The sequence below is a fragment of the Prionailurus viverrinus genome, chromosome D1 (assembly GCF_022837055.1).
Source record: "Prionailurus viverrinus isolate Anna chromosome D1, UM_Priviv_1.0, whole genome shotgun sequence".
Taxonomy (NCBI): domain Eukaryota; kingdom Metazoa; phylum Chordata; class Mammalia; order Carnivora; family Felidae; genus Prionailurus; species Prionailurus viverrinus.
The window spans coordinates 67,369,299-67,382,061 of record NC_062570.1 but is presented as its reverse complement, the minus strand read 5'-3'; the positions used below and the strand labels follow the sequence as shown (position 1 = coordinate 67,382,061).

General features: G+C 40.5%; 1 protein-coding gene and 1 long non-coding RNA gene across 12 annotated transcripts in view; one reads left to right on the top strand and one right to left on the bottom strand.

The window, feature by feature from the left end:
- Nucleotides 1-12,763, bottom strand: part of LOC125176034 (uncharacterized) — a 175,207-nt gene that overhangs the window by 88,554 nt on the left and 73,890 nt on the right. The gene's annotated exons all lie outside the window — the stretch shown is intronic.
- Nucleotides 1-12,763, top strand: part of IRAG1 (inositol 1,4,5-triphosphate receptor associated 1) — a 120,103-nt gene that overhangs the window by 76,279 nt on the left and 31,061 nt on the right. For all 11 annotated transcript variants that reach the window (XM_047876745.1, XM_047876743.1, XM_047876742.1 and 8 more), the window contains 3 exons: nt 4,441-4,564; nt 10,190-10,220; nt 12,583-12,723. In XM_047876745.1, the coding sequence (XP_047732701.1) occupies nt 4,441-4,564; nt 10,190-10,220; nt 12,583-12,723 (296 nt within the window). The remainder of the gene's footprint in view (nt 1-4,440; nt 4,565-10,189; nt 10,221-12,582; nt 12,724-12,763) is intronic.

Here is a 12,763-nt window from a genome sequence, read left to right as displayed (position 1 = left end):
AAAAAGTTTGAAAATTTAATTGAACTTGAACTAAAGTGGAGTGAAACCATAGGACTTGCTGAATTTTGGTAATTTCTTCCTCCAGAAAATAGAGATTAGTTCTTAAATGTTTAAAATACACGTTATGGGGTGCCTGGGTGGCGCAGTCGGTTAAGCGTCCGACTTCAGCCAGGTCACGATCTCGCGGTCCGTGAGTTCGAGCCCCGCGTCAGGCTCTGGGCTGATGGCTCGGAGCCTGGAGCCTGTTTCCGATTCTGTGTCTCCCTCTCTCTCTGCCCCTCCCCCGTTCATGCTCTGTCTCTCTCTGTCCCAAAAATAAATAAACGTTGAAAAAAAAAATTAAAAAAAAAAAAATAAATAAAATAAAATAAAATAAAATACACGTTATGAAATGCATCAAGAGCTTGGAGTCATTGAGGTACTTCTCTCACATTACGTGTTTCAAAATGGGATTATTGATTTCCTGCAGGGAAAGAAGAAAATGACAGCACTACTTCCCACCTTCATATTTCTTCCTATCTTTCCATCTCCACGTGATAAATTATTATTTTTATACTGTCAAGGTGGTAACAATTACTTCCATTCTGTAACCATAATTTCCATAGTTGTTTAGTCCTAAACTTATATGTAAAAGGATTTAATGCTTACCATCAATCCCTTTACTATGGCTCGCCATTCCCAAGCTTAATATTTTGTTTTATGTCTTGTTTAGCTGGATTTTATTATCAATATTTTTCCTAGCAGGGCTCAGAGATGCTGTTTCCTGAATTCTAGCATGTTTGAAACTGTTGTCTTTATTCTTGAAGGACATCTTGGATGGTTTTAAATTCTGGGTCATTCTTTCCTTCAGAACTTTGTAGATGTTACACTGTGTTTAATGTTGTTGAGAAGTCTGAGGTCAGCTAATTTCTAGTACACCTCAACCTCCACCTCTCTCTGTAGATGGCTTACTCTTTCTGTGAGGGTAGCTGGAGAAGCACTTCTTCATCCGTATATATTTTTTCCCCTTTACATGGCATGTTCTTTCAATCTGCAAGTTCAGCTTTTCCTTCAACTGAGGAAATTTTTTCTTATATCTTTGAATATGTCCTTTGTTCCTTTTGTTTTGTTCACTAGTTCAGAGACATCTCTGTAAATTTCTCAACAATATCTCAACTACAGGTCCACTATTTCATCTCTAAATACTTCATTCTTTCTTTCTTTGTGTTCTTTGTATTCATCTCAATCTCCCCCACCCTCCTTACTAATTCAGTTTGAGGCCATATCTGTTTAATTCCTTCATATTTCCAGCATATTGATTAGTTCTATATTTTTATAATTTTCCTCAGTTCTGTTATTTTAGTCTTTGATGTATTTCTTCAAATTGGAATCTTCCGTCTTCGTGTGATCCTCTTATCTCACTTTTGATTTCCTATTTTCATTTTTCTTCAGGTTCTAACTTCTCCTGAGTCAAAGAACTTTTCACAAAAATGTATTTTTGATGTGTTTCTTAACTCTAGGCTTCCACAGGAGACATCTGTCTCCTTCCTACATGTTTTCTGTCTTCTTTCCTTTATACCTTCCTCTCTTCTTTCCTTCCTCTTTTGACTATAGTATTTGTGGATGTGTGCCATGCCATTTGTTTTCATTTTATTTCTTTTTGAAATGAATATTTTCACCTGGATTTTCTCTTTACCTGAGAAATATTGTGTAGGTCAATTTTCATGGACTCCTTCCGACCTTATTTAAGATCTCTGTTCTCCCACAGTGCTTAGCTGAGGACTGGGTATTTTGTGTCTGCTTTGTTACTACTTAGGTGGTAGGGTAAAGGGGAAGTTCAGATGGAGTTGTGGGTAGTGGTGTTCATGGGATTGGTTTCTGCTCTTTTATTATAACTTTGTTCATAGTTCAACATGTGAGTTTATTATACCACTCTGTGGGTATATCTTATTCTTTTGGGTGGGTAGTGGTAGATATTTCCCCAATTCAGGGTAGAACTGTAGAGACAATCTGCCCAGGTGTTTATTTTCCAGACTTGATGCAACTATTCCCAGCAGCCACTCTAACTCCCTTGCCACAGGAAGGAAAAAACAGACAAAATCCAAGGAGTGTGGCCACTATGCTATTTCTCAGAAGTGGTGATCAGGAATGGAGGGCAGCTTCAACTGGGACTTTCCATATGTCTCCTGCCCTCACTTTAGTGAATGGGCTTGTTTTATTTATTTTTTCTTTTGTCTTACTTCCTGGTAAATCCCTCCACATTGTTTGAGATAATCAGCTCTGGTAGAATGCTGTGCAATCATTCTGCCTTTCCTCTCCCTTCCTACTCAGTAAGAAAAAGCAAACAGCCGCACAGGCAGATTTTTCTCTTGTTGGAGTATTGTTGTAGTGGTATTGAGATCCTTCCACTCTGAAGAAACTTTCTGACTCTCCTATGGAGGCTGCCTGCTCAGCCCCCTCGGTCCACTTCCCTTCTCAGTCTGTGGTATTACACTGTCAGAATTTTCCTTCATACATCTTCCTCTCAGTAATGGTTCTTTGAGGGAAGAAAAAAGGGCTATCAAGGGTGGGAGTTCTACATTTATTCCTAGTAATTTTGTTTGCTCAAACCATTATTTTAAAAGATTATTATCTTTTCTTATATTTGAGAGTTGCTGGTATATTTATGGTTGGTTTTAAAATTTTTTGTTATTGTCACTTTTGTTGAGTTCAGGAGGAGGGTGGCTGGTTCTAGGACCCACCAGTTCTGGGATCACCCTTCAGACAGCCATCTTAGCAGGGCTAGAAGGCCGTAGCTAGTTACTTTTTTTGGTAGGGGAGGGGAGGCTCAACATAGGAGATTTCTCTAGTCAAAAGCCCCTGGTATGGCTTTCACTCAATTATTAGATCTTGTATGATTCAATCAATCATACAGATTTCTCAGGAGTCCACTGCTGGGTACAGTGTGGATACATCAAGGTACAGTGAGGCCAGAGGCACCACAGGGTTTACTGTCTGTCACATGAAAATGTCAGAAAGCAGTAGGGGCCGGGACATAACCCAAGAGATGACAGGTAACTAAAATAGCATCTAGTCCAATCTTTTATCCAAAGAAGAATCACTAGCTACCCCATTTCTGACAGATGGCCCTTCAGACAGTGCTAGGATATCTTAAGTGTCAGAAAACTCCTGAACACTGTTTTGTTATTGGAAAGCTCAAAATACTTAAATATTCTTTACCTTGAGCCAAACTATAACTCCTCTTCTCTCTGCATGGTCTCCTTTGGAGAAGCTTCTAATTCACATGACTCCTAATCTAAGCTCCATTTGGATGGCTACCACAAGTATGCCTATAGTCCTGATCTCTAGCCTGGCCTACAATTCTGGAAAATTACTGAGCAGGTTGAAAACTTATTGCATCAAAACCCATGAGAGATGGTAGAACATGGATAACTATAAAGTCCTGTATGCGAATAAAAAGTAACTATTGTATGGGATGAAGATACCTGATTTGGCTCTAGTAAAAGAGATTTGAGGCTTGTAATCCTAAATGTACTGTGAGCCCATAATAAGGCACAGCGAGTCTGAATAACAAATGTCAATACCAGGGACATTTGCCAATATCTTTCTGAGCTAAGAGCTTGTTAGGACACATCTGGGCCTCTGGTACAGCAACAACCAGAATGTGTGCAGGCAGGGGATGATATCTAGGAACCATGGTCCACAGTCCATGAGCAGTTGGGAAATAAGGCTACAGCCTGGAGAAGGGAAGTTTTAGAGAGGTACAAAAGCTGTCTTCAAACAGGAGAAAGATTTATGGGAAAGAGAATACTTGGTTTGTTCTTTCTGCTTTCAGAGCACAGCCCCAGGATAGTTTTATGAGATAACAAAAGGCTGTTCATTGGTTCTGTTGACTAGGAGGCATCAATTTCTGAGGCCTGCAAAAGATCTAACTACCTTACCCTGGAAAAACCCTGTTTCTATTTCTGTCTATGGGGATATGGAACCAGATTTCTAGCTGGGACACAGATGAGTGAACCATTGAATTCACTTGAGGAAGAATAGTTGGGCAACAAACCTCCTGAGAAGCCTGCCAAAGAGAGGGGATTTTTCCAAACATTACAGACAAAGAGCAACCAGCTTCCAGTTGTCAGAAACCAACCTTGAAACCCAGACATGAGAGCCTGCTTGGTACTGTGGATAGCAATGGGAAGAACTAGAATTTAAAGCAGATTAAATTGGTTTAAAATCTGACTATGCCATTTACTAGTTGTGTGACATTAATTACTAAACTTGCTGAGTCTTGGCTTACCTACCTATAAAATGAAATGATTAAGTTCTAGCTCATTGGATCATTGTGCAAATAAAATAACAATTATAAAGCCCCTGCCATATAACTAGGTTCTTATAAACTGAAGCAAGTTGCCAACAGTGCTACTGTGATTTCAGACATTTTATAAGTTAAACACTTTTTTTTTTCAGGGCTCCCTTCTGAACACTCCTCAGGTATTGAGGAAGATGAGTCAAAGAGTGGCTTGGATGTCATGCCCAATATTTCTGACATGCTGCTGCGCAAACTGCGGGTCCACAGATCTCTTCCTGGAAGGTAAAATCAGGGCATAAGTTGCATAAGACCCTGTATTGAGTGGGCCCTGTGTTAGTCTCTGGATGGGACATAGTGGAGCACCAGCCTTGATTTTTGACTCCAGAAAGGTCAAAGTCTAATGGTCTAGACAGGGCTAATTCATCCAAAATAAAAAGAATAATAAAAAGCTATGTAAGGTGGTTCCAACTCAAAGAGCAGGTGGGTTTCATAGGTGGGGGCATGAGGTATCACCAGAGGCTAATGGCAGCAGTGGGTGGTGGACTTTGGGCCAGGAGACATAGTTTCAATTCGAGATCTACCATTTACCCATAACTGAAAGATTCTAGGTCTGATATCTGCATAGATAGAGATGTAGAACATTTGGAACCACACAAGGGGTGCTTGGGGAACCTACCAGGTTCTTCCACATGTGGGGAGAAAGTGACTTCACTTGCCAAGCCTCAACCTTCTCACCTATACAACAGAGGTCATAAGTGCTCTGTCATTGGTAGGGTGCTGCACTAGCTAAAGGAGAAAGTGTTCAAGCTGGGACCTAAAACCATGTCAGCACATGACAGACTCTTGATAACTAGATTGAAAAGCAAATAGTTTGGAGCATGAAGGAGAAAAGAGAGGATACCACTAAGCAGTAAGAATTGGGTGGGTGTCTGCAATTGAGGCATCCTGCCAAGCCCAAGCAACCTGGAGACTAAACTGTTGTGGGAGTGCACTGGGGGGAAAGGCTATTAGGAGGACCATTCAGACATAACAGAACCCACTGATTTGGGGGTAAATATGAAAGGAAAACAAGTTTTACCCAGGGAGTGTGATGTGTTCAAACTGCAAATCATCATCACCTAAAACACAGAGTCATCAGGGCAATACTCAGAGGACCTAGCGACTAAGCCAGCATCAGGAAAAGTGCCAGAAACAAGTCAGAAGCAGGCTGCATCCACAGCTGGAGGAGGGCGTGGCTTGGGCCAGTTCATCTCATAGAAGGCAGAGAGGGGCTGTCCAGAGGAAGGAAACTAAAGGAGAAGCACTCTGAGCGCACTGCAGGTTACAGAGCATGTTTATATGCTGGGTGTCTTTTGGTGTTTATGACAACTCAGTGAAGCAGAAAAGGAAGATTTTATTCATCTTCAGTGAGGGAAAAGAGGAAAAGAAACATGTTAGCAAGTGACAGAGTCAGGAATTGAACTCAGCATGGGCTGACTGCAGACTCAATGCCTTTCCATCTATACCAGGGGCCTGTCACAATTACCAAAACAACCATTGATACTCTTGTCTGTAGTGAACAAGGCTGGTCAGTGGTGTGATTGGCTTCCTTTTCCTCAGGAAAGTTGAAGATAATTAGTATCATTAGAGCACACCTCCAGCTAATTAAATTCCCTCAACTTCCCCAGGAGAAGAAGACTGAGCACTTCTATTTTCCTTGAGTAAGTCAACAGCTACTAGCTACCAATAATGAGGCCAGACAGGGCCTGCATGGGCCTGCACAGTCAGTGAATAAGATCAGCTTCTGAGCATGTGGTCCAGACTCTCAGATTGAGGTCAGTGGCTCTCATGCATTGTGCCAATAGCCATATTGCCCATCCCCAAACTTCCTGCTCCAACCACCAAATCAGGCTCCCTGCTCCTGGCCTTCATAGAGGCTGTGCAACTTAGTCCACTGGCTGGGCCCAGAACTCTCTATCCCTGGTTTGGAGGATGGAATAGATGGGCAAATAGTCATGTGAGACATTGGCCAACAGGGGGAAGACAGAGGTTTAAGAATCCTTCCTCCAGAAGAAATATGGGGAAATTACACTTGAGTTTTAATATGAAAGAGTTAGTTTCATGATCTATGTGGGCTATGTGAATTGGGACTGGACCATACAAAGAAGGAGCTCATGGAGTCAGCAAGTTGAATGAATTCAGTAGAAAAACCAGGGACTGAACACAAATTAGGGACACAGTCAATGGTTGATTAACAAGAGTGTGAAGAGAACATGTTACTGGGTCAAAAACCAATAGGAGCAATAAATAGGAATTTAATCAATAAATATTCATTGCCTATTTTATGCCAGACATTATAATGGAGAACAAGCAGACACAGTCCCTGTTCTCATGGCACTTACATCCTAGGTGGGGAGACAAATAATATTTAAGTAACTAAATGAATGAGTTCAGATAGCAAAGCTGCTAAGAAGACCATGATATAGGCACATACAGAGATGACAAAGGAATGGAACATTCAAGGGTCAAGGACGGCCCCAGTGATACAGTAACCATTAACCTAAGACATGCAGATGACAAAATGAAGCCATCCATGCAAAGATTTCCAGACAAAAAGCACAGTGATTTTAACAAATGATGCTGGGATGACAGGATAGCCACATGCAAAAAAGTAAAATTAGAATAACTTTACCTCACACAATACACAAAAATGAGCTCAAAATGAACCATAGGCCAAAATTTAAAAGCTAATGCTATCAAACAATTAGAAGAAAACATATGAAGAAATCTTCAATACGTTGGTTAGTCCATGGTTTCTTAGATATGACACAAAAACACAAGCAACAAGAGAAAAAATAGATGAATAGTATTTCATCAAAATTAAAAACTTTTATGATGCAAATAATATCATTAAGAAAATGAAAAGACAACCCACAGAATGTAAAAAAATATTTGCAAATCATGTATTTGATGAGGGATTTGTTTCCAGAATATATAAAGAATGCTCATAACTCAATAAAAAAGAGAACTATTTTTTTATGTTTATTTATTTTTGAGAGAGAGAGAGAGACAGAGTGAGCAGGGGAGGGACAAGAGAGGGGGAGACACAGAATCTGAAGCAGGCTCCAGGCTCTGAGCTGTCAGCACACAGCCTGATGTGGGGTTAAACTCATGAACTGTGAAATGATGACTTGAGCTGAAATTGCATGCTTAACTGATTGAGCCACCCAGGTGCCCCGAAAAGATACTATTTTTTTTTAATGCAAAGGATTTAAGTACACACTTCTTCAAAGAATAAGCACATGAAAAGATGCTCAATGTCATTAATCTTTAGGGAAGATTAGGGAAATGCAAATCAAAATATTAATGAGATACCATTTCACATCTACTAGAATGGCTATAATAAAAAAGATGGACAATAACAAGTGTTGGTGAGGACATGAAGAAATTAGAGTCCTTAGTAAAATGATGCAGCCCCTTTGGAATAACAGTTTGTCAGTTCTTCAAAAAGTTAAAAATGTATTTCCATATGGCCTAGCAATTCTACTCCTGGGTATATAAGGAAAATAAATAAAAATATGCCTCTACACAAAAACTTATAAATGTTCAATAACAGCATTTTCGTATTGGCCTGAAAGTGGAAATAACCCAAATGTCCAGTAACTGATGAATGAATAAATAAAATGTGATATACCCATTCAATGAGATATTATTCAGCCACAAAAATGAAGTACTGATATATACTACCACGAGGATAAACCTTGAAAATATTAAGCTAAGTGAAAGAAGCAAATCACAAAAATCCACATGTTGTATGATTCCATTTATATGAAATTTCCAGAATAGGGAAATCCATAGAGTAAGAAAATAGATTAGTAATTGCCTAGGGGTGGGAATGGGGGTTGGAGAAGATAGAGATTTGATTGCAAATGGATACAGGGTTTCTTTTTGGAATGATGAAGTTCCAAAACTGACTACAGTGATTGATGGTTGTACAATTCTGTGAATATATTAAAAATTACTGAATTGTAAATTTTAAAGGGTAAATTTTATGATACATGGATTATATTTCAATAAAGCTATTATGAAAGAGAGTGGGGAGAAAAAGGAAAGAATAGTAAATGCTAAGTCCTGGGGCCACAGTGAGTGTGTATGAGGAACAGAATGGCCAATGGGTCTGGAAAATGGGAAGATGAAAGTCTGGTAGGGACTGGTTCACAGAAAACCTTGATTTTATTTTAAGGTCTATTAAGGGAGTTTAAATTCTGAGGCAGGCAATGCCACCCCAGTCTCCTTGTATGTCATCTGCTGGGCTTCCGTCATTTTTGGAAACCCATGGCTCTGTCCCCTAGCTGTCTATACCAGTTCATAAGACATAGCTCTCTGCATCAGGAGCTGGCCATGTCTTGTGGCTTTTTAAATTTGAATCACACTTCCCTGAGTCCTCAGGGCTTTATACATTTTAAACAATTGTGTTCTACAGCAAAAAAAGCAGAAAGTAAATTATCAAAATAGATGAGTTTGGTTAATAATGAAAATATGTATATTTTATATACTATCCAAATAAAGCCAGGAGTCAAAGGCAAGCTCAGTGAGTTTTGATAAATTTGTTTAAGCAATATGTGCTCTATATGACAATCAAGATTATGTTGGCTGGCTCTCAGAGGAAAGGGCTTGATGGGTGGGGTTGTGACAAGCATTGTAAGCATCAAACATCTTTGCAGTTGTTTGTCCCATGTTCTGTACTCTGCTGACTTGATGGCGATGGGGTCTTGTTGCCTCATCCTCACAGGAAGGCTCTCATAGTCCTTTGTCAGGGGTGAGAACCAGCCCCTTGCAGAGATAACTGACCCCTACCTTTGCTCTTGGGGTCCCTCCACACGCGTCAAAAGGAGGAAGCTGTGTTTCCTGAGAATCTTATCGATGGCATGCTCTGTTGCCAAGTTCTGTGACGCTTGTAGGACCCCTCCCAGTGCTCCCACCCCAGCACAGGAAAGGGCCTGTGCATTATTTACGTTGTCTGGGTTTCAGAACAGGACTAGCTTTAGTCACCAGCAAGAGAAGCAGCAGCAGAGTGAGTGTGCAGACAAAAGGATGGCTAACTGTGGGAACCACACACGAAGAGGAACCTCACAGAAAGACACCTCTGTGCTGGCTGGGACTTTCTTGCCTCATCTCTAATTCCACCCAGTAGAGACGGTTCTCACTGTAGAGAGGAACTGTGGCCACTCTTTCCTACCTTGTATTCTCTGGCCCACCTGCTCTCTTGTCACAACCCTCAGAGACAGGAGGAGGGCCTGGCTTTGCAGACCTGAGTATCCCCCCCACAAAACTATAAAGGCTATTCAGATGTGTGCAGTTTATAAAGTACATAGCATATACATTTTCTTACTGAGTCTTTACAACAAGCCTGTGAGTTAGTCATAATAATAGCTAAATCTTCTGAGTGACTACTCAGTGTGGATGTCATGTATATACAAACATGTATACATACACACATATACACATTTATACATATACATGTGTGGATGTCATATATATGTGAATATACACACATACATTTATACACACACATACATGTATATACATTTATTCCTTAGAATACTCCTGCAAGGTAGATATTATTCCCATTTTACAAACGAGCAAACTTAAGTAACTTGTCCAAAGTCCCAGACAGTTGAGGCGCTGATGGAGGACTGACCCCAGGATCTAATATTTTTCACCACACTTCCTCTGTAGGAGTCAATGTCTGGGCAAATATCTCATCACTACAGAGCTCACACAAAGTGTACCCTGCATCTTTTCCATCTCACCAATTCTTCTTACTACATTTCTGGGCATACATAGTCTGCTGGTTGTTCAAAGTCACTTTCTGGTTTATTTCATAGGTTGGACACAGTTCATTTGCATGTCTTTTCTTTTTCACAGTGCCCCTCCGCTCACTGAAAAGGAAGTTGAGGTAAGTGATTCCAGTGCTTTATGAAATTTAGTGCTGGAGCTTTATGGGGTTTATAGAAAACATTCCCTTCTCTAGCCCCTGTCCCTGACAATTGTATACAAAAATGAGAATACATGACTGTTAGGTAATATGGACATTGAGATCAGCCCTACTGAACTGCTGAGACTCCCACCCCAGGTAAAGGAAGATTTTGGCAAATTTGGTCAGAGATAAGAATGTGCCTGGAAATTCCACATTTCTTCAAGGATGGTTTATGCTTTTTAAAAGGATGACTTAGATACACAAAGTTAGCTGGGAGGCAGCAGAACTCAATCAAATTTATTTCAAAATTATTAACAGCTGGCCAGATTTCAAGTTTTAAACTTTGGTCCAAAGGAAAAAGTTATTTCCCTTTTGAGGATTCCAGACGTAAGGAAACTTGCTCAGCCAAGGTGACAGGCTGTGCTGTCAGCTCTCCAGCCTTCCCTGATTCCTCCAATACTCCCCTTAGGGCCTCCTTGTCTCTGTAGAGATGCTATCCCAATGGGTTGGTGAGTGAGCTGAGAGGAACTTGTCTTCATTTCATTGTGGTGAAGGGGTAAATGGACAAAGAGAACACGTCCCAGGTGAGGTGGTGAGGACCTATGATGCCAGCACTAGTTTCCAAGACAATTATATTGGAATGGATAGAAGGAAGGGAAGAAGAACATGGATGAGTTCAGAATGTCTTTACACACAGGTTAGGAGGATAGAAGGTTTTAAAGTCTTTATAGAATGGTTTGCCACTGATAATAAGAAAATTAAAATACCCTTCCTGAGACCCAGTGGGCTGGATAAGTAGAGGAAGACAGACAATGTGAAATATCTGCCACAGATAGTAACAATTACCTTGCACACAGACATTGTTCATCACACGTTCCTATCCATCCTTTCAGCTGATCCTCCAGTCAGCTCAGAGTAACAGATAGAGCAGGAATTAGAACAAAGGAGGAAACCAAGTGATGAAATAACTTACCCAAGGTCCCAGACCCAGCACTTAGCAGAACCAACCCTGGGACCCAAATATTCTGTCTGAATTCAGGACTCTTTATATCACACTTCCATGAAGGCGATAACCCAGGTATAGAAAGCTAAACAGTAAGCATTATTGATAAACTGACTGGACTGAGGTTTGGGTAGCACAGAGACCACTAAACCAGTGACATTGGTGAAGACGGTCTGTGGGTGGTTTGTTTAATGGCTGGCTTCTGTCCTCAGATGTATGCTGACACAATCAGTGCTCAGCATGATGAAAGTAGCACAGGTGTTGAATAGTCTAAGGTGTCAAATAGTCTAAGGTTGAATCCTGGCTCTATTACTTGCGTCACCTTAAACAAGCTAATGACCTCTCTGGTCTCAGTCTCTTTACCCATAGGGTGGACATAACAGTTCCTATTGCAGAGGCTTTTTGTGGGGTTAAATGAGCCAAGGTGTGCAGAACTCACAGCAGTGCTAGCATATAGTAGATGCTCAATGAGGAGTAGCTTCCTATAGTGCCATCATTGTTGTTATTGGGTCAGTTTAAGGCCTTAAATTCTCTGTCTGGAGATGTCTACCCACCATGGGCCATATCACATGAACTTCAGAATCTCAGACAGAGTTAGCTTACCCCAAGGGTGTAAATCTGCTATCTCTTGACTCAGGGCAAATGAAGGCCATGGTTTCCTGTGTAGAGACCATCTGCCTATTTCTCCTCCTCCGTAGTTTCCTATTATACCAGGAATTTCATGTTTGCTCAAACCACCTTGCAAAGTTTCATTCATGCATCCTGCATTTTTGGCATGAAATATTTGTTCCAGGACACTTTTCCTAACAGAATCATACCTGGCCTTATTTAATCTCCTGAGACCTTATTAAAGCTGCTTTCCACGTAGGATTTGTAATACTCAGGTAAGATGCTGGTTGAAGTTTGCTTTAAGACAACACGTCTTACATTTTAAATGGAGTTTCTTTAAATACAGTGGTTCTATGCAAAACCTCCAAAACACACATCCAATGAATCCTAGCATGAATCTAAACTGGTTACACAATGAGCTGAGTTTACCTAAACCTAAATACAGGATATTTTCTTAAAATTCAGGTAAAAGTAAAGTGTTATCTCTTATTATTTTCAGTAAAATGCATTTGGTCTTCTGGTCCTGAAAAGGACCTAGCACGAACCTTAGGTTATTATTTCACCATCTTTTGTGCAGTTTACTATGAAGGAGAGTTTCACTTGTACCTGGCTGCTTTGGTGATTGGTTCCAGGAGCTACTGTAAAATGCTCGTGCAAGAAACATACCTGCGACCTTATTCCCTGTAATAACTCCTCCTAGCACCTCTCCCACACTCTTGTTCCCAACAGAACGTGTTTGTACAACTGTCCTTGGCCTTTAGAAATGACAGCTACACTCTGGAATCTAGAATTAACCAGGCTGAAAGGGAACGTAACCTGACAGAAGAGAACACAGAGAAGGAACTGGAAAACTTCAAAGCTTCCATTACGGTAATTGTAGAGCCTGATTGGAGAATCCCTAGAGGAGGGA